Source organism: Onthophagus taurus, chromosome 11 (assembly GCF_036711975.1).
Source record: "Onthophagus taurus isolate NC chromosome 11, IU_Otau_3.0, whole genome shotgun sequence".
NCBI lineage: Eukaryota > Metazoa > Arthropoda > Insecta > Coleoptera > Scarabaeidae > Onthophagus > Onthophagus taurus.
The window spans coordinates 23,275,267-23,298,771 of NC_091976.1; the positions used below are offsets into that span (position 1 = coordinate 23,275,267).

Consider the following 23,505-nt stretch of genomic DNA (forward strand, 5'->3'; position numbering starts at 1 on the left):
TTGTAAAAAAACTTGCAGTAGAAATGAAATTAATTTTTAATTATATTTAGTGGCAATTTAAAGTATGGTTTTTAATAAAAAAGTATCTCTACAAAACAACCCTAAGAAATACCTAAAATGTTTATTATACAACGTTTTAATTTATAACTTTTGAACTAAATATAACAAACTTATTTCTTCGTAAGAAGTAAAAAATATCAGAACAAGTTGGCACATACTGCTCAAGATATTCTGATTTTTCACATTGCACTGAATTGGAGAATTATTTCCTGTATATTGAAAAAAACCTTCAAAGATTTTCTGGGTTTTCTAACAAATTTCAAGGTATTTCTAAAGTATTTCAAAGAGCTAACAAGGATTTCATGGAATTTCTAAGCATTTTCAAGAATATCCATAAATAATTATGATAATTAATATTTCCACAGGAAAAAAAAATCTAATTGACTTTACACACAATAATCTTACTGTAGATATAATCGAGAGACTTTATGCATTTACCAAGTCAGATCCATGATCTAGATTTGGTGAAGATTTAATAAGGATTCTATGAAAGTTTTATAAATCCTTGGAGGTGACAAGATGCACTACTAGATGCAGTTTTGGCGTAAACTCGTTTTGATAAAAACAAAGCGAAATCCTCATATATGAGCATATGAGGATATCCTCATATCCTCATATGCCTCAATGCTGACTTCATCAATGAACACTTGCAACATTTAAACCAGGAAGCATATTATAGATTCAATGCAAACTCATTAAGTACGATATGGAGATTTTATGCAATCTTGAAGTAGTGTTGATGCTGCAATTTGATGCTAATTTGATGTAATAATAATGATAAATATGTAAAACTACGCCTCTGTTTTGGAGGATCTGTTCTGGATTTAACACCAAAATATAGTTTTTGTTACAGATCCAATGGATATTTAGCCTTAGCTTCACCGAAATCTTATTTGACACGTGATAAAAATTTAAAATAATCTTGATAAAGCTATGGTGCATCCAGTCAAAAGGTATAGTTTAGATGCGATGCAGACCTTAAATATATTTAAGATGCAGACTTAATAACGATTTAAGTGAAAGTTATGTAACGTTGAAGCAGTCTTGATGAACATCTGATTTTATATACATTTTTCTGGCTACAAATATGGTGAAGGCTTTATTCAGAGAGATACAGATTTAAAGTAGGCTTGATAGAGCCACAACGCATCTATCAAACCAGGAATCATAATAATGATTTGATGCAGATTTTAAATATATGATGTAGACTTAATAAAGAACAGTGTTAAAGTTACAGTGTTAATGGATTTGACTCTGTATGAGTCTGTCTTGATACGCAGAGACAGATTTTATACGGCACTATTTCGATGAAGACTTGACGCAGGAATAATGGAAATTTAAAATAGACCTAATGAAGCCATAATGTATCTATCACATAAGGAGATTTAATGTACACTTCAAACACATTCAGACTTAATAAGGATTGAAAGGCAGTATTAATGCGGATCTATCTACCAATATGATGTAATCTTGATGGACTAAACTGTATAAATTTTATCTTGCTATAAACAGGGCGAAATTAAAAATAATCTGGAGTTTATACAATGAAGATTTGATGGAGACTTGACACTGTGATAATAGAAATTTACAGCAAACTTAATAGAATCATAATGCTTAAAATCTATCAAGTCAAGAGGCATAATTTGATGCAGACTTTAAAGACTTGATGCAGATTTTAAAGACTTGATGCAGATATATGGAGATGTTATGCAATCTTCAGGTAGCTTACACACACTACAATGCATCAGGATGCAAATTGAATGACTGTATGGATTGTTTGCAGTCTTGAAGGGGTTGATTTAAGACTTATTGTTAGAAAACTTTTTAAAATTTGTTCTTGACACAAAAAAAATCTTTTGACTTGTTGCAGAGATTTTTCCTAAAAATGTTTATAATGTTTTTATTGATTTATAAGCACGTTATGGCACATTTACAAAGAAATGAGGAATTGGAGTTAGCAATCTATCATGTACACAATACATTAAGCGAGAGCTATTATTTTTTTTTAAATAACATCATTTAAACAGTAAATTTTTAAATTTCCAAGAATTTAACTTAACAAATGAACACAGAAACCACGTGATATGTACCGACAACGTACAACTTATGCAAATAGTTTAAAAACATAAACAATGCATTAATAGTAAACCAAAAAACCATTATAAATCTTAACTCTTCTTTAACCAATTTTTTTTGCTTCATATAGTTTCAAATTTTATATTTTATAATTTAACAATTAAAACGGTTCTCTTATACAAAAAAAATTTGAAAATTTTATCGCTTTTCTCGTCACCTAATCCTGAGACGTTTTAATATGCTAATACGTCGAACATAAATGAGCCAACTTGCGTCACCGTTGTTAGTCACATAGCAATTTTTGTAACCGGTGGTTGTGTTCTGTTATATTGTTTTGTTGATGTTCTTATTGATGTGCCGCGCGGATGTTTGCAGTATACGTTTTTGTTAAAACTCGTTAAAGCTAAACTCGCCGTTCATTTAAACTCAACGTTTATATAGTCGATTTTATAAACAAAAACCGGCATAAATCAATTTCGATTCGTGTGCGTTTTTATCCTTTCGATCGTCTCTGGTTAATCTCGATCATAATTTATGATTTTTATGAGTTAAAAAGAAACAAGACCAGAACATCATATCTTTTGATGTATGGATATCTGTCTATCAGTGTATACATATATATTAATCGTATGATGTAGGTATATTTTGTTTAGAAATTCATTTTGAAACTTTAAAATACTTTAATAAATTATCTTGTTGGTTGGTTGTCTTCGACGAGGTGGGATTTTTTATCAACCCTGTCAAAACGTCATCTTGTTTCTGAAACTTGGTGCTTAATTGCCATGGTCATTAAGATGCGTTCGTGCGACAACTGCATATGAGGCGGAGCGCATATTAACGAGGTCTTTCTCTTTGCCGTCATGGACCAAGCACAACGTCCGTTAATGGTATAGAACAGACGCCTCGGCATCTCTAAGTGAGATGCCGAGACATCTTTATTGGCGTCCTGGACCTACCGACGACAACGACGAAGACTACTTCGACCTCTAAAGTCTAAACCAGACCAGATTTCTTCTAACTTGGCAATTAATACATACAAGTCGATAAATTGAATAAATTCGTTTCGGTTTCCGTTAGCGATTACTACTTTTCAAGCAGCCTAATTACGAGGCAGATATCGAATACACGACGGGACGCGAATTACAAACGATTAATATTAATTTAAAAAGAGTTTGGAATCAATAAGAACCAGTTTATATCTTCTGGTGGTTTTTTGTCCTTGATCATAACTTTTTCTTCTTTTTTTAACTTTTTTTGTATAAAATTAAAAATTAATTCTATTTGATAAGTGTTAATGAATTTTGTTTGTAATTTCGTAAAACAAATTTTATTGGAAAACAAAAATTCAGAAAAAGACACCTTTACAATCACATTATTTCAAAAGGGTCATTCGCATTTAAGTCAATCCGCGTTGTTTATAAACAAATCGTAACATAATCGTCGGCGTTTCAGCGCGAATGTGGGGAATTCGAGGCGTTGTTAAACTTAGAATGTCGGGACTCAACAAAGAATTTTGTGGGTTAAAAATGTCTCCGGCCGTTTAAATTGTGTTTGAAAAACGATGACTACTGAAAAGATCCAATGAAAATGGTTGGGATGACCAACATGTGCGTTGAAAGAGTGGGATCGCAACATGAATGCTCCTTCCTTAACGTTGTATGGAACGCTCGCTCTCTTTAGTATGAATTAGCCAAGTCGCGGCGCACGCAACAAAAACTGAATTCTCCTAATTTTTTTTTCGTTAAAACGGGTTGTTTTTAAATTACATTGTTCCATTCGCGGTTAAAATACCTTGTAAAAACTTATTTAAAAAAAACTAGTTTAGTTTGTGTACTAGGAAAAGTAAAAATTAGTGTACGTGTTTCTGAATACCTTAATAAGTGTTGATAGTGGAAGAACGCAAAGCAAAAACATTTTTTTTTTGTTACATTTAATGTTAATTTAGTGAAAAATTAGCGCGAAAATAAATGAAAGCATAATCGAGGTATGGATCGTTAAAAATATTTGAATTGAGCAATAATTTTCAAATAAGGCGCATTGTGCTTAAAATGTACAGGAAGTAACGGCATCAAACAAATATGATTTACGATAACAATATCATTGTGAACGGATATGGATTGTTTTATATTTTATCGTCTAAACATTTAATTTCTAAGAAATCAACCAATAATAATATCCTTAACGAATTACTTTTAAAAAATACGGCTAAGATAAAGTATAACGTTAGATTTATCATCTTTCGTAATATAGTCCAACCCGTGTTAGCTTACAAAATCACTATTTATGACATTTATAAATCTCTCAGCCTCCATATAGAAAGGAATTTACCTGGTCAACTAGAACAGGAAACGAAAGAAAATAAATAATTTCGTTCACAAAGTTTCGTTAATACTTATTAAAAATGTTCTTGTACTAATACTCATTCTTCTCAATCTAAACCCAACATAAACTTGATATTTCCTTTTTTATGATTTTATAATGAGAGTGAATTTCAAATAAGATGCAATATACAAAAATATATATCCATTCCAGTTTCTAATTCTAAGTCTAATGTTAGTTGTAGTGGCAGTGGTATTTTTATTGCACTAGAACTAACACTAGATATACTTTCTAGTTCTAGGTCTAGTGTTAGTTCTAGTTTTACACTAGAACTATCACTAGAACTAACAGAAGACCTAGAACTAGAATTATTTAGGTTTAGCCGCCTTGACAGAGGTGCGGCTAAATCCGAATGTTTTTAGTTCTAGGTCTAGTGTTAGTTCTATTTTTACACTAGCACTATCACTAAAACTAACACAAAACCTAAAACTAGAATAATTCGAGTTTAACCGTCTTGAGGCCGTCTTAAGAGACGCACGGCTAGTCTTTTAAGACTGCCGAAAACTCAGGGTTATCATAAGGATCATTACCTTTTTCCATGCAAAACTTTTCTTTAGCAAAACTACCCAATACCTGTACTATTATAGTGAGTTTAGACATGCATAGATTTAGTGGCGCCAATAAAAACTGGCGCGCCAGTAAAATTAAATTGCATGTGTAAACATCAACTGTCATGCAAGTTGAAATCATGCATGCATGGATCGGAAAAGTCTGAAACACACCCTTCTGAAATCACTGGCGCCAGTGATAAGTTTAAAAACATGTAACCATGACAACATAGATGAGTATCCACAAAAACACATTTTTTTTGTCAAATTTAGGTTACATTTCATTGCATTCAAATTAAATCCGAATTACGTTAACACATTGAACAATAACGTTTAATTATCCACATTAAACCTAGAATATATCTATTTTCGTTTCGGTTGAGGTCCTAATTTGTGTATATAGTTGTGCAATACACTTTAAAAATGAAATTGGCGTGTCACTTATTTTTGTTGCAAATAGAACTGGCGCAACTACTGGCGCCACTAAATCCATGCATGTCTAAACTTACCACCTTTAAGCTATATTGCATTTTATGTGGGACAGTGCAAGTAGTACAACTACTTATTGTTAGATTTTGTTTAGATCTACACTCCACCAAAGCATTCTAAATCTGCACTGCTTATTTTAATGTATATTTGATCAAAAGATATAGTGCCATTTTGCTGCATATTGGTATATCCGTCGAACAAAGTTAAAGGTCTACTATACAGGGTATCACAACATAGCTATACTGTAACACTCTGTATATACTAGTATCATACATTAATTACTTAGTACCTAGCCGACATAGTACAACGATGTAAAATTTCGAAAAATCTGGATTTTCAGTATTCTAATTAAGAAAGGGGGAAAAGTTTGTTATACATGAAGTAGTATTGGATCGAGAATGCCGTTTACTTCATATATTACTGCTCCTTGTGTAACCCTGGATTCATGAGTTTGTGGTTGAGAGAGAGTAGACGAAATTAATTAGGTTGGATGTGTGGTTAGAGTTCATTAGTTTGACTATCAGTCCTGCTGCCGAGACTGCAATGAAAGTTTTTTAGAGATTGAGAGAAATCAGGGCGGTGCACAAACAAGAGTATAGAAGCGTAATGGCGTTGGTAATGATACAGACGATTTGATGAATTCTCCAAAGATGACTTTTCCATTAATTACTACCTTTTTTTACATACATTTATGTAGGCTAATATAGTTTGTATTTCCCTTGACATGGAGTTATTATATTGTGTTAATTCGAATAACTTTGAATGATATAATTTAATATCCATAATGCCTTCTCTCATGTCTCTTGGTTTTAAATTAGCAGATTTCTTTCTGAATATTATTTTGTCTCATGTTTCGGACACTTCATTAAAATACTCTTTCTTCATCTCACTCAATTAATAATTTGCGAAGTCAACCCTAACAATATTTTCTCAAATACTTGCAATTATTGAAGTAATGAAAGTTTTCAATTATTACTTATATTTAACTTGCTCAAATTCCGTGGCTAGAAGAACCATTCAACATTAGAAAACACATTTTTAAATTTTATGTGGAGCTTATTTAATAATATAACCAAATTATAGTAAAAAATGAAATTATAGTTAAAAAGTGACATCCTAATCTAGGTGACATGCGCTTGTATTGCTGGTCAATGTAGTTCTGCGTTAACTATCATTCGGAATAACTACAATCGCTAGCTATTTTGTGGCAAAAAAACTTGATCACGTTGAATATTACAATGTTCGAACAATTCTGTTTACAAAAAAGGGGTGGATGATAACATCATCTTTTTATATTTGCTATCGTTCTTTAATTTATGATTAATATTCGTTGAAGCAGATTCTAGACGCGAAGTCAAAAAAGATGTAGATGATTTCAAGACTCTACTCCAATTAATATTCTCACATCTACCATCTGCTATTTAAGAATTTTCTGCTTCGTCGGAGCATTTCAAACCGTGATATGATAATGACACCCTTGATTGATAATGAAAAGTAAAAAACAGTCGTTTAGAAATACCAACCTAATTAAAGACAAAAATATACAAAGAAATAACTATAGGAAATTTAACTGAAAAACTGAAAATTTAAAAAATATATCTGGAGAAATCTATCCTGGAGAATCTAACAGGTAATATTCATCTTACTAACCTTGTTTGCATGTGTAGCCCATAGAGAAATATGGTGCTGGAATGCTATAAAAGATCATAGATCAGAGGTGGGGAACCTGCAGCCTTGGAGCCACATGCAACTTGATTCTTGTGTGGCCTTCATAAAAAGTTAATTCTTGTAGTTTTTAAAATTCATAAAGAACGATATGATTGTAAGTTTCAATGAATACTGATTATATCAAATACATATTTCAAATGTTAAAGCGTCACCTGATGTAAAGTGATAGTTATTGATTCGGCGCAAACTGGGTACACTACCTGAAAGAACTCGTGGAGTTAACAAGGTAAAAAAGAAGGCTTCGTTACCTCATAAAAGGACAACCCAAACATGACAAAATTAATATCATTTCGCTGCATTTTGCATTAGCAAAGTATTTGTGCAAAATCTACCATTTTACAAGACACTCTTCATAGAGCTATTGCGATTGTCAACTATATTAGCGTAAATGCGTGAATTACGGTAGATGCTATCTCTAGACGAGGACCCGTACTACTGAAAGGTTCACTGTCTATCTACACGACAAATTTTGATATAAGGTATAACTTTACGATGACAAATTTTAAACTTTTATCAAGAACAAGGAAAGGTATGTGATGTATCAGATGAAGCATTTTGTAGAAACATTGCATTATTGTGTGATATCATGACAAAGCAAACAATTTAACTATTTACTTGCAAGGTAAAACATCCAAGCGTTTCGAAAAAAATTAACATTATTTGAAACAGACATGTAAAAACAAAATATTTGATAAATATGTAGTTGTTCTGGATTCAGTGGCATTCATGGCAGTCATACCCAGTGAGTTATTCAATCAATTAATCTTTTATTGCTCAATCAGGTTATGATCGTGGTTCCAATTGGTTCCACTATTACTGGAGCGTTTCTTATGTTTGCCCAATTTTTTGTTTTTTTTTGCTTATCAATGCAATAAATCAATAAAGCTATGGAAAAAGTATAATAATTTCGCAAATGTCGCATTTATAGGTGTATCGTCTTACGCGGCCTTCATTATTACTACCTAATTCAAAAGTAGCCGCTAATGGCAAAAAGGGGGAACCTCTGTATTTTAGATTATTTGGTACACAACTAGGTCGTACTGATATCTGCAATAATTAATCTTCCTAAGATTACTCAGAGATATCCGATGTATTAATTTTGTGTGCATTTCTGGCCCTGGGGCGTAGCGAAAGTTTCATGATGGCTTTTTCTAGTAAGCTATCAGACCTGGAATGAACTAATTCAATCTAATTCAATGATTCTCCACAATCTTTTAAGACTATTTCATTCAACTACTCAACCCACTTTATTACAATTCCTTAACTAGTTTTGTGAATGTATTTTATTGAAAATCGCTTAATTTCATTTGAAGTGATTATATTTTTTAAATGCAGAAAGTGGACATATCAAGGATCTTCGTATTAAATATGAATTTAGGTTTTGTCCTCATCATTATTCATGGCTTAGAACCACTCACTGGCTTATTAATTTAACACTATTGTGGGCTAATATTAAGATGGAACAATAGGAAATACGAGAAATCATTCGAATAGCATTAATTATTTACACATTTTATTCGCTGTTTTATATTTAGAAGTAACGAAACATCTTGCCTTAGGAAGCCAAGTTAGAAATCACAAAAAATCGAAGGTTAATCGGGAAAAGTTATTTTAATTATTGAGATATCACTTTTGAACAATAATTGCAACTATATTGTAATAATGAGGTTGTTCACATCGCAAAATTTTTATGTAGCACGTGTATTAGAAATTGTTACCATGAAGGTCATAGTAATAAAATTATTTAAGAGTGCGTTAAGCGAATAGTAAAATAAAAAATAAAAGAAAAATCAAAAATATTAATGAATAACATTACCCCGATGAGAAATTGCCCTATAATTGGTACGAACCTTTAAAATTTACACGATTTACGATTATGGTATTCGGGAATAACTTGTTTTCGGATGGTCGAAAAACGTTCTAAAAAAGGGCAAGAAATTTTCTTGGGTCTCTCATTTACAATAAATTCGCATTTCTTTTAGCGGTCGCGTAAACGTTTATTCTCCATAAAACTGTTGTGAACGGCCAGTTAACGGTGGATTAATTTTTATTACCACAAGCTTATTCCATAATCCAACCGAGAGGAGGTCGTCCAATTACGTTCGCGGTTAACGAATGTTGATGGCGTGGCACAATTAAAAATTAAAAAAATATATATATATTTATAAGGATATATAGGACAACAAATTAATTTTTAAATGCAACAATGAAATTAAATGAGTATTAAACGTACAATTATTTCGACTTCCACGTGCTTCAATTATATGTGCATTTTTCGTTGAAATTGTACATTTCATATATGCTATTATGGTCGCGTTATGACAATGTCGAAACGTGCTATTTATTTTCAAAACATTTTTCGCGGTAAATTCGACCGGATGTTAAGCAATAAATATTATTATAAAGAACGATAAAAGGCATGTAAATTGCCGTTAAAAAAGGTCGATTGGTTTCATTGATTTGAAATTGATACTTAATTTAAACTAATCGTCTGGCTAATGCATTTTTTTTACTTATTATCGTCGATGATTGAGCATGTTTTTATTATAAAGAATTTTTATAAAGAGTCATTATAAAAAATCATTACAAAGAATGGACGCGAATAAAAAGAGAATTTACAAAATGGTTAAATTAGAAATTACAAGATGACAGTCGCCCTAATTAAATAGATTAAAGTGCCACTCGTTCATTAGCAAGACGTACGTCAGATAATTAAAATACTATTACTTAATCTGTTATGGAGAGTTGTTCAACAATTAAAAAGCGGGTCGGTTTAGAGATGGCGTAACGAAGCTGTGTTGCTTATTTTGTAAACGAAGGGAAAGAACGCGATATGCCTCTGTGTTGTCGGGATTAATGGTGGTTCGAACTATAAAAACATATATAGGAGGTATTATCAGATTCCGAACTAGATTTATTAGTCTCGTGGTTACACAAAAAGTTAATCGATTTAGTTGACCTGTATACTTGCTCAACAACAAATGTTTAATGATGTTTTTCAAATACATTTGCGGTTTTAACCATTTTTTTTTAATTACTGAATATACATTAATGTGTGATATGTCTTTATTAAAACTTGTTATATCTTAATTTAAACTCAGCGCCTCAATAAGTCTGTCGTCGTTGATGTTTTTGCCGAAATTTGTTTATTTACTTGTCGTCACATTATCGTCATAATTTTACTCCGTCACCGAATTTAATCCCACAGTTATATAACATACAGTGATGAACAAAAGTCTACATACAGCATTCAATTTTTTGTAAAACAGAGCGATACAGTAGAGTGTCGAAACCTCGTAATTCAATGCTGTATATAAACTTTTGTCCTCCACTGTACGATTAATTTCAAATTAATTATTTCTTTTTGCAACCACTCTTATCATATATCATGCGAAATTCCAAATCTAATTGACATTTCCGGTAACTATCGACAAGTACCATTCATAACACGACTTGCCTCTGGTCATTTCATGAATAAATGCACAACCATTCACTAGGTAGCATGTCCACAAAAAGTCAATCAAGTTTCGTTTTTTAGTTTTTGCCGGTCAAGCTTACCGAGAACTGATTTCGAATCCGAGCTTTTATTGTTCGTTTTAGAATCGTGAAACAATGTGATAAAAAAAAAAGAAACTTTTTTGTGATCGACCTTAAAAATGCATTCGTCAAACTGCGGATTCTCCTCTCAAAATCAACAAAACGCGGCGTCTAATGTGCCCACGACCATTCAAAGATCAAAATCTTTGATGGAAACTTTATTGGTGGCGAAAATGGACGGTTTGAATCAAAAATTGCCGAAGCAATTTGTTAGAACGAATAGTGTTGATTCAACGGGTTCTATTGGAAGTGCTCAATCGACTTCGAGTGAATTTTGCAAATGCGATGATTGTTTGCTGGGAATAACCGATACCTATTTGAGAAGATCTAAAAAGAACGAGGAATTTTCCACGAGAAAGGTATGATTTTATTAATTAAATTATTTTTATAAAAACTTGATAACTCAATTTTGTAATTATCACTTATTTTAACCAATTTTATTTTCAATCATTTTTAATAATATAAAAAAGAGAAAATTTTCTCGTCAACAGATCAATTCCGATTTTTTTATACAATGTATACAAAACAAAGTTATGAATTTTGTAACCTAGCTCCATCTACATTTTAATCAACTATTTAAATACCTCGCTACAGTCATTCTTGGCTAACTATATTGCTGTATTTCAGAACTTAGCCGAGAGATGGCGACAAAAGTAATGTGGGTTATTCAACTTTTAAAAGAATAATTGATTGCTAAATATTTACAATAACTTAATTGATCTGTCCACGTTTTTTGCTGATTAATTAGTTTCATGATAAACTTGGATTTCCTGTATATGGAGAAAGCGATTTATTAATACTAAAATAGCCAAGCCTGGCTACACAAAAAACAGAAATATGGTATTAACAATGAATATGGTTTTTACACTACTTTCACTCCGCAATAAGTTTATTGGTAGTTTTTCAACGCTACAATTTTCCCTGCGGATGTGGTTGTATTTCACAACCCAAGTTCTTATAGATGAAAAGGTCGTCGTTTCGATTCGAATACAATGTTGTGAGTTTCAAAGGAAAGGAAGCAAAGGAATCTTGACTATGTTCCAAAGAATAATAGGTGGAGGTTTCCTTAACTTTAATAAGCTTTTTCAATGATGAGGCAATTTGAGTATATTGGATGCTGTATCACAAAACGGAGAAGAACGCCATTACGACTTCAATCACAGCTGGTATTTTAGCTTTTTTCAAAACATTTCTGTGGCAATATGTTTTCACTCACAATAACGTACTCACATAAATAGATTTCTAGATTTAAACCAGTCAATAACTGTCAACAGGCTTGTGTTAATAAGCTTATATTGGTGTTTGTCTTTCTGCAAAAACATCTTTGCTAATTTACTTATTTTTCTGTTAAGATAGTTATTTCTATCAGGATTTTTGTTAGTAACAACTGTTCCTCTCTTTTTGACAACACTTCTGTCAATATCAATTATCATTGTTGCTGTCCTGTTTGAAAAAGTTTCTATACTATTCTACTCTTTCTCTAGAAACTTTCTGTTAGCGTGAGTGTTTTCATCATTTTGCAAAAAGATATCTCAGTCTTTTTTCTTTGGTCACTTACAGAGTGTCATTTGTTCTACTATTTGGACAAATACTTCTGCTAATGTTTTCTATCGGCCAATTACCTAGCTTTTTTGCACAAACTTCATTGTCAGTGTCAATGTTCTAATCGTTTTAGAGAAAATCTTAATGGCAGTGTTTTTGACTCTTTGCAGAACTTTCCGTCTCAATGTTTCTATTTTTCCACAGAAATTTCAGAGGTTTAAATTGTGCCAACTATTTACTTCCTCTTTCTGCAAACATTTCTACCAACATCCTTTATTAGTGTAAGTATGGCCTTTTTGCAAAAACTTTTGTGTCGATATTTGAGTTTTTTACTTTCTACAAACACATCTCTGCTAGTATATATGTTTTTCTCTAGTAATTTCTATTTTTCCAACTGTTAGATTTCTACCTGCATTTTTTATATATCCCTATAGGACCTTGTTACATAAAATTTTGTCAATATTAAGGTTTTTGACTTTCTGCAAAAACATCTTTTCTATTGTACGGGGTGGCCAAATAAGCATGCAAACCTCGGAAACTACTCATTGTGGAGAGTTGCGGGAAATAATTTAGTATTCTTGTCTGGTTGTAGGTTGAGTTTGAAACACCATGAACCGCCTCCATAAATAAAAATCCAAAAAAGTTATGTGTGGGGATCTGGCTGGCCATGGAAATAGGCTTCCTCTTCCGATCCATCGCTGTTAAAACACTGCGTTTAAGTGGTTTCTCACATTTATAGCAAAATGTACTGGACTACAAGTAGTGGTTTCCGAGATACAGTCCTTTGCACGGTTATTTGGCCAGCCTGTATCAATCAGTATCAATTAATTATCAGTCTCAGTATTTTATCCTTTTTGCAAACATTTCTGTACCAGATTTGGCATTTTTCTCTTTCTACAACAATGTAGTAATAAATCTCGGTATTGCCTTGTTGCATCAAGTTTTTTCAATATTAAGATTTTTGACTTTCTTCAAAAAAATCTTTTATGATGTACATGTCGTGTCAATTAATTATGATTCTCAGTCTTTTATCATTGTTACAAAAATATCTATACCAGTTTTGATATTCTTATTTTTCTCAGTTTAAGTGCTTATGTCACTTCGCAAAAATATCTCCGACAGCGTTCTTGTTCCTCAACAGAAATTGTCCGTCAGAATTCTTTCAAACACATCTCCCAATGTTTTCTATCAGTCAGTAACCTGACCTTTTTGCACAAACTTGAACATTGTCGGTGTTTTTAGACTTGTTGAGTTTTTTACAAAAACTTTCGCGATAATGTTCACATTTTCAGAAATTCACACTACTTTGTTCGTGCCAAAAGCTCTTCTCGTTCTGTATATCTTTCTGGCTGCATTCTTTATCAGCCTTTCTTTACAAACTTTTGTGCTTTACTGTTCTTTTATTTGTTCTTCTATAAATGCCAATGATTTTGGCTTTGTTGTTGTGTGATGCTTCTTTGTAAATATACTTATTTCCTACAAAATATTCTATAATAGCAAAACACTTTTTCTAATCTCTTTGGCTCTATCTGTGTAAGTGTTTTGTCCTTTCTGACTTTATGCTATTAATAAGATAATGTCTGCTAAATTGCTATAAGCATTATTTACTGCCCAAATTTTACGTTTCACGTTTGCTGTTTCTTATAACATATAAAGCATTTTGCACTTATCCGCAAACAAAATCATAAGTTTTTGCAACCTTTTTATTAACTAGAATTACTCTTCCTGCCAGGAAATTTGCTAAGTGATTCTGCTTTATTGACAATATTTGATGTAACAGATTTGATTATAAGTTATAGATAAGAAGATTTTACTAAAAATTGTTTATGATAATTTAATAATTTCAAATATTTAGCAATACATTTGTTTACAAAATTTCCAACGATAAACATTCCCTTTCTAATCTAATCATTTTGCAAGGGACCACAAATTTTCATAATCTTGAATAAGTTAAATTCAAATAACACGCAATTCAAATAACGTGATTTCGCTTACTTTTTAATTAAAAAAATATCTTAGTTACGATCGGTGATTGTTGGCGGTAATAAATATATTATTAGATAAGACTTTTCCGCGAAATAAGTGACATTAGTCCGTAAAAATCTCACCGGTAATAAGATTACGTTACCAAAGCATGAAATCGGATAAAAACTAAGAAAAAAAAACTTTGCGGTTGCAACAAAAAAAAAACAAGCGCACTTATCTATTACGAAATTGACGCATAAGTAAAGAAAAAACTATTCATTACTTTAATTTTGAGTTAGTTTTACATATTATATTTGAGATACACGCTAAACTGTAATTTACTTGATCATTACAAAATTAGATACGCTCCAATTCGTTACGAATTGGAATTCCGAATACCAACGAATAAATAACTAAGTTACGCACATGTGCTTTGTATATGTAATTAATACTAAAATCTAAAACACGAATCTTAAATTACACGAGAGCACGTGTAAAACTCATCACATCGCTAATTAAATAATCGCTTTTTTAATTCATTATTACAGTAATAATTTAATAAAATGCTCGTTTAATGCGCGTGCAATAACAACGGTGAAAGTGCGCCAATGTAACACCTAAACCATCGACAAAACAGTCACACCTGATTAACTATGACAAAAAACGTGAATTGAACCAAAGTATAAATTGGTCGTTGCTCGCACACAGCTGTCAGTTGTCTTTGGGAATTACTCAGAATCAGAATGTTGACACGGTACAGTTTGGTAGCCATTGCCGTGGCCCTTCTCGTCATTTACGTTGAATCGAAGAGTGTCTCTTACGATTTGGAAACAGCCGCTTCCGGTCACCACGAAGAATGGAAAAAGGGCGGCGGTAGTGATCAACATTCGGATCACCATAGCAGCAAAGGTGATAAAGGTGAGAAAGGTTATAAAGGATTCCATGATTACGAGAAAGGCGAAAAAGGACATCACGACAAAGAAGGCCATAGTGGTTCGTATGGTGAAGATGGCGGACACAAAAAAAATCATCACCACGATGATGGTTATCATGCTCACCATGAAAAAGGAGAGAAAGGCGAAAAAGGAAGCGAATTCGGGGAAAAAGGCCATTACAAGAAGGGTCACAGCACCCACGGCGGACACGACGTTCACAAAAAAGAAGAATACAAAAAAGACAAACACTTCTTCGATGAAGACCATGACGAAGGAGAACACGAAAAATACGGAGGATTCCACCACGAAGACGGATACAAAAAGGGAGGTCACGAAAAAGGAGGACACCACAAGAGCGGACACCATGAAGATCACTACGGCAAGAAAGGTCACCATGAAAAGGGAGGACATTTCCATGATGAAGGTGGCCACAAGAAGGGTGATGATCACGAGGAACATTATGAGCATGGTTCCAAATATGGAAAGAAGGGAGGTGATGAGGGTCATAAGAAATGGGGAAGCCACCACGAAGAAAAGCAGGGAGGACATTAGATTGACCAACATTTTCTCACAAATTTGTGTTCTGTTGTTGTTGTTAGATGTTTTTAAGTTATTATAAGGTTAATCCAAAATGAAATTGTTGAGAAAAATCTTATTCTTTTGTATGTATACCTTGTAAAGTCTCCTTTTTTTTGAAAAAAATTTTCCTCAAAAGATATTACTTTTTTTTAAATAATCCCTTCTTCATCAAAAAATAAATTTTTAATAGTTATATATATTACAAGTGGGCTAGAAGCATAATTACTGTACGAGTGTGGAGAATTGCACGACGAGGTCATAGACTGAGTCGTGTAATCACACGAGTACTGTAATTATGCTCTAGCCAACATGTGATATACAACATTTTATCTACCGCTGCTAAAAATTACATAAAAATCAATTTCTTTAAAAAGATCTATGTATTTTGACATTTATAAAAATATTTTGAAATGATTGTTGACAATTTTGAATTAATGCCACTTTCAATGACATGTTTACTCATCTGGAATAAGTGTTTCGAAATGTAAAAACATAACAATTAATGTTTATACTAAATACTATTGTTTCTCTTTAAATAGGTAGCACTTTTTCTTTTGTATTGTTGCTCGTTTCAATAAATTAAGTTTATTCTGATTGGGCTAAAAATGCGTTACGTAATGAAGCCAGTGCGGTAATGAACTTCATTACGTAACTCAAATCACCTCAAATGAGTGTGGTAATGATGACTTATCCAAGCAATCGTAGATAAACTAATATTTATATGAAAAAAAGTGACTAATAATAACGTAGATTCCATTGAGTGTTGATAAAAAACTTCCGGTCATCCCCGGAAGACAAAGATGGAATGATATGAAAGATTTTAGTTTGGGTTCGTGTCTAAAATCACGTACACCAAAAAAAGTTCGTTCCTCCACCTGTTTGTGTTTACATAAAAGACCCTTCTTTTGAAAACCCACCAAATGTCTCGAAAAGATCTCCAGAAACAGATATAATTTTGTGAGTGCAAAGATGCGTGAATTTAGTGTAAAGTTATCATTATTGAAATTAAGGTTATTTCGGGTATGCAAATTTTTTAATCATTATTTATTTATTTAAATGAATTCATCAAAAACCTTTCCTCGGGTTCTTTCACTATTACTCAATCGGCTCTAATCGTTATAAATAAACTTTGAAATAGTTTTAATTAGTTTCGCGTATATAATAGTTACGAATACCTTAAGTTAAAAAAAAAAAATAAACTCCACGTGGTTCGGGTTCGTTTTATAAATGTGCAGTTGAACGTTCGTTGGAAAACGTGGAACCCGCGTGGTCGTTTTCTTTACGTCATAAGAACCGATATGTGAATGAACAACGAACGTACAGAATGGGAAAACAAGAACCAATAACAAGAATCACATGGTTCCGCATCAGGAGTTCATTTATTATTTATGCTTATAAATTTCTTTGAAGTCATCTTTGTTTATGATAATAAGTGTACAAAGTCTACACGAGAATTCCGTCCGATGCAGACGTTGAAAGTGTCAACATAACCAGATAACATGTTGTTATAAAAAATTTAATTATAAAAAACAGTTTGTTTATACAGAGAATACTACATAATGTTAATATTTTATGAAATTTTTTGATAAAAACTTCTTATTTGGGATTTAAACAACATTGAAGGTGAATAATAGAACCACTCTGTATATAATAGCACAATGTTGTAATTTACGTAACTAACCTATTGAATATTCATTAAGTATATTCATATTGATTCGCATTTCTTTGCCTTACGTTTTGAAATGCACCTTGGACTCGCCGTTGTTTATTGCTTTATTGAATGAAATCAGGATATAACAGTAATTGTTGGTATCGTAGAATTTACGTGCAAAATGACTTGAAGAAGTAGTGTGAATCACAGCTATGTCGTTATGCTATTATATACGTTATTGGATTCGTAATACTTTTTTTTACAAGAAAAACACGTTAAAGGTTTGTTTTCTTTTACGAGAAGGATGTCGATTATGTTATTATCCTAACTAACTTGAGTGATAATTGAAAATAATTGAAAAATATTAATTATCACATCAAGAATAGTTATTTAATTTATATAAATATTTGTGAAACTAATAAATACCCTTTTTTTGATGTTTTTGAAATAGTTACAAGTTTATTTACCTTGGCGAATTGTGTAATATAATAAAAAATGATAAAAAAGCACTTTGTTATTAAAAGATTCAAATTTTGAAGTAAACAATTAAAGGGAAAAAATAATTGTTACAATTAGGATTATTAATATATGAAGAATTTAGTGCTATAATTAATTGCTTTGTTAGAAAAATATTTCTGTTAGCTCATTCTCAAGCAAACCATCAACAAAATTTATTGCATTGACGTAAATACAACATTCCAAATATTTTTTTTTTATTTTGGTCCTTAACCTTGGTTTTAAATAACTAAAGTGCAAGGGATTTTTGGCATTTTATGGTCGGGAGACTTAAACACTTTTTTGATCTGTAATTCAAATCATGAAAGATCAAAATTATGCAAAAACTAGAATTTTTATAACAAATATCTCATTGAAGATAATTCTCCCATTCTGAGATACAGATATATCCACCTCTATGTTTTAATGTACGAAGATTTCTTGATCTTACTGCACAAGTTATGAGCAGAATACAATCGTTGCATTTGATATCAAGTACACCAAATTTCTCTACAACATTGGGCGAGTGCAATGGCAATTCTCTATCAAATCTTTGTCTATAGTTATACTTGGTTATATTTTACCTTGGAAGCAAAAATTACATGATTATGGCAAGAAGAGGGGACCAAATTTATTATTTTACAGTTAATCGAGCATGAGTGTCCTTCCATCGATTAGCAAGTGTACAAGATATACAAGATATAGTACAAGATATGGCAAGAATGTACCTCAATACCAACGTAAGTTAATTGATGGTGGATACTTTTTATGGGGATATTTAAAATCTGATGTGTACGTAGAACCACTGGAGATCATTGAGGAATTGAAAGAAAAAATTAGAATTTATTCACACGTACTGGGTCGTCTGAGGGAGTAGTTTTTGCACACTTTGTGTAATTGTAACCAAGTTAAAGGAATGATTTAGCACCAAAGAAGAGGTCAGCAAATGTGTAAGGTTTCATTTGCTCGCAAGCATGTGACTTTGTAGAGTTGAAAGTCTGCTTAATGCTTCATACAACTATGTACAAGGCCTTATTGACACCACCTGAGACAACTCACGCGAAGGAAATCTTTTCAGTATAGAGCCCAATGTTTTCTACAGAGTTACCGTTAGCACAATGATCTATTAATAATATACATAGTAAATATAGCTGGAAGTTTCAAAAATGTAAAAACAAATGAAGAATTTGCCTTAAATGTCTTAGTTATACGCCATGATTTATTTGAAAGTCCATTTTATTATTTCTTCTTCTTCAATGGCGGTATATAGCCCAAATCGAGCCTTGACCTCTTCGATACTTCGCCTTAAACTGTCTCTATCTCCGGCCGCTCTCATTCATCTTCTCATCCCAAGAAAGAGCATCCCTGGTCACGTCGTCTCCCCATCTTACTCTTCATCTACCAGCCAAGGGTCTTCTTCTGTTTGTTTCTGTCGACGTTGTCGTATGCTTGTTTGAGGTCTATGAACAGCTGGTAGATATCAATGTCAAACTTCCAGAACTTTTCATAGAGTTGTTTGATGATAAAGACTTGGGCAGTTTGTGACTTTTCTGGTCTGAAACTCGCCGATGACGTTTTAGGTGTATTTTAATAATTAGTTTCTGATAATTGTACTGATACTTTATATGCCGTGCTAAGTAGCTTTATTCCCCTATAATTGTCACACTTGAGTTTATCTCCTTTTTTATATGTATAAGGCAAATGGTGCTGATACGCAATTTGTCGGGGAATCCATCTGTTTTCCATATCTCCAGTATCAGTATGTTTATGCCGGGTGCCTTAACACGTCTGTTTTCAAAGTTGTTTTTATTCAAACTATATGTCCATAAACTTTTACACATTAAGTGACAATCTTATCATCCATAAACTATTTAGCGGATAGTTACCATGGTTACAGCAGTTTTAAGCGCTCCCATTGGCTAAGAAGGGGACCCACTGTTACCAACTCTTGATGAATTTAACCGATGAATAAATCCAGATGTTAGCCAATGAGAGCGCTTAAACCGCTGTACCTATGGTAACTATCCCTTACATAGTTTATCAGGTGGTTGGTAAACGTGGTCTTTAGTAGACTAATACGAGGAATGCCCCCAGGTCGATGTTCAATCTATAAACATCCAATAAAGGAAGTCGGTATAATACAAGAATTAAGAAATCATCGTTAAAAATATTATTTTAATTGAAATTTTGATGTCATTTTAAAATTGATTGCAGAAAAACAAATTTTTAGTATGTCACAAACTTTACACAAGATAAATAAAATAAATAATTTTATCTGGAAGTAAAATAGCTGTCGGTTTTTATAACCAATTTTTTTATTGCAGCCGTGTTTATGTGAAGGTGTTTAGACAGTTTTAGTTGCTCTCATACGTTTTAAACAAAAAAAAAGTACAATATCGTGTTAATCATCGCATTCATGTCTTCTAAGCAGGTAATTGACGCATTCAAAATATATCGAAATCGATTTTTTAAGTGGTTTTCTTCGGAAAGATTTGTTTTTTTTTATTATTTCTTATTGACGTAAACGATGGTTAGTGGAAACAAAAAAAGCTCAAAGATTTCTCAATAATCGATTTGCGACGTTTTGTTTAACGACTTTTTTTTTGTATTTTTTTTAAAAAACTTACAAATACCAAACTGAAATACCGTATATAAAAAGGTACCCGGCATTGTTGAAATTGTTTTAGTTATCTTTTTAGGAATGAAGTGTGTGGAAAGGTTGTGTTTTATCGAAGTTAATTTTTCTAATTTTTTTGTTTTTGTGTTTGTGACAAAGGGAAAAACTGTTTGTAATAAAATCGATGTGTAAATATTACGAGAAAAAAAAGGTACTATTAAAAAGCGGGTTAATTATAACTTGATCGATTATTTATTAATAAGTGGTAATACCACATCAGTACTATTTACAACTTTAATTATTTGATACGTCAAATTTAAACAATCTGGAAAATATTATGATTTGATAAAATTTTATGAATCTTATGTGACATTGACTAATTTTCCCGCAATTTTTGTGGTGTATTAATCAGTGATATCGTCATTATTTGATTAGTACATAAAACGTTTTTTACACAGAAATCTTAATAGGATTACTCACATAAATCATATCATATAAAAACCGTGTAAACTTTAAAAAAAAGGAAACTTACGACATCATGTTCCATTGACCTATTTTATTATCATAAAATAAATGTTTAAATACTTTACATACGTTAAATACTTTTGAGCATAAAATGTATTTTTTTATCGACCTAATTAAAACAAAATAAAAACGACTTTCATAACGTCAGTAGAAGACTTCAGTAACGATGAAGAGGTCTTGGTGCTTTCACCTGTCCCAAAACCTACGTCATTCACTTCCGGGAGTCGGGCGACTTCCCTCTATAGAGTATTCTTTATCCGGACGGGGACCTGGTGACGCCAGAAGTTTTCTTACTCTTTTTTTTCGATAACGCCGTCTCCGTCGTTGTCGTCGCTACCGTCGTCGTCGACATATATTCAAACAGAAAGCGTGTGGCTCATGTGGTTAGTTGTAACGCGTCCTCTGCCTTCATCAGAGTTTTTAACTCAATCACAGTTTTTATTTCGGATTTGTGTTTGTGTTGTGATTGTGATGTAATGTCCAAAAAGATCCCATTGATTTGCACTCATATTATCCTCCCGGAAATCGTAATGAGCCAACACAACGTAGATCATTCCCAAAACGGGAAATATCTGAATTCGCCGGAAATCACTTGTTTTCCTTATCCATGTGTTTTTGATAATTGTACTGGCCAAGAAGATTCAAATCGAAATCTCATCGAAGATCGTACCCCGTCTCCATGCGATTCTCTAAATACATCCCCAAGATTAAATAGAAGATCTTTAAGTCCTTTCGGAAGAAGTATATCACCTATAAATTATTTGAACAGAAGGACATCGAGTGCGTCTCCGAGTGGTTACGAACAATATTCTAAAAGTCTTTTGGAAGTGCCGACGATTTTGGATTACGGGGACGCTTCCAGCGACGATCTCAGTTCCGAATGGGATTCTGATGCAAACGAGTTACACCAAAATAAGAATTCAAAGGTCAGAGAATTACTATTTTTGGTTTTTATGGTTTTTGCTTTATTTCTTCATTTCGGTGATAATATAAAAATAACCGTAATAAGTGACATTGACCTCGGGTGAAGACTTAAGACTTTGACCTTAATATTACATAAAAATTAAAATCTTAACTGTCAATAAAATGTTTATTAAACCTTGATATAAAATTGTAAAATTGGTCGTGTGGAGTTTGCAATTATATCTATTCCCATCTATGATTGATCGATCAATCATTTGATCAAAAATTCCGATCTCGCACAAACTTATTATTCTTATTAAGTACTAATCAAAAAAATTCATTACACGTCCTTTCTTCAACGTGTTCCGTTTTGCTAATTAGTTATTACAAGAACATAATTTTTATTTGTTATAACTTACGTAAGTTATAACAATTTTTTATTGAAGAGGTGTTAATAACTTTTAATTCCTTGTGGTTTGTTTTTAATAAAACCAGTTAAGAGTATGCAAATTTTTACCTTTGAAGAATGTTTAATGGAAATTAAACGATGAGGTTTTTGTGGGATGTTTGTTGTGGGAAGGTTGTAAGAAGAAGGTTAAATCGAGAATAACATATAATAAATCGGCCCCAAAATCATTTCAAATCAATCATTATTAGAAATTCAAGATTTATGTAAACAAAAATGGATAATAACGCGTGTGCCTATAATCCTCGATTAAATATTTGATACTTATGTTTACCTGCGGTTGTAATTAATGCTGAGCTATTACTTACTTCTTATGCAACATCCATAATCTTGAAAAAAAAAAATAACTAATATTTTATCTTTCCTCATGGAAATAAACGAAGCATTAAAATCTACTTATTCTCAAAAAATGTAGGTGTTAAATCATAAAAAAACTCGTGGGTTGATGTAGACGTGATGGTTCATTTTTCAATCAAAAAAGAATGAATCATTCTCGAGACATTTTTAAAAACCGCGACAGAATTTACGATGCCTGTCTTATTGTTTATTGAAATTTGAATCGAAATACAATTAGTAACTTAGTATGGAAACGCGTGGGTGTGTATCTTATTCGTTCGGGATTTAAATAATTTTAATCATCGCGTAAAATACAAATATACGCGAATTGGCATTGAATCCAGAAATATATTGGCTCAATAACGACATCGAAACGAGGCGTACATAATCGAATAACTACGCCGTTTATTATTGTTGTTTATAAATTCGTTTTTAAAGGCTTCGATTTCGTAAATTGACCTTCGCTAAAAAATTTGCAATAAATCCCAAAAAAAATGTTCAAGAATTAAAAAAAATTGATTAAATTAAAAAGAAAGATGAAGAAACAAAGGATTTCGTTTTGATGTAAAATGTTTTTTAAACCACATTGAGGACACATGAAAAGTGGCTCTTTT

General features: G+C 32.1%; 2 protein-coding genes across 3 annotated transcripts in view; both read left to right on the forward strand.

The window, feature by feature from the left end:
- Nucleotides 1–23,505, forward strand: part of LOC111427887 (Inositol 1,4,5-triphosphate kinase 2) — a 38,406-nt gene that overhangs the window by 8,831 nt on the left and 6,070 nt on the right. The gene's annotated exons all lie outside the window — the stretch shown is intronic.
- LOC111427911 (high mobility group nucleosome-binding domain-containing protein 5) lies at nucleotides 11,243–16,035 on the forward strand. The gene has a single exon (XM_071199937.1). It carries the CDS (start codon nucleotides 15,128–15,130, stop codon nucleotides 15,869–15,871), a length of 744 nt encoding a protein of 247 aa, XP_071056038.1. The 5' UTR covers nucleotides 11,243–15,127; the 3' UTR covers nucleotides 15,872–16,035.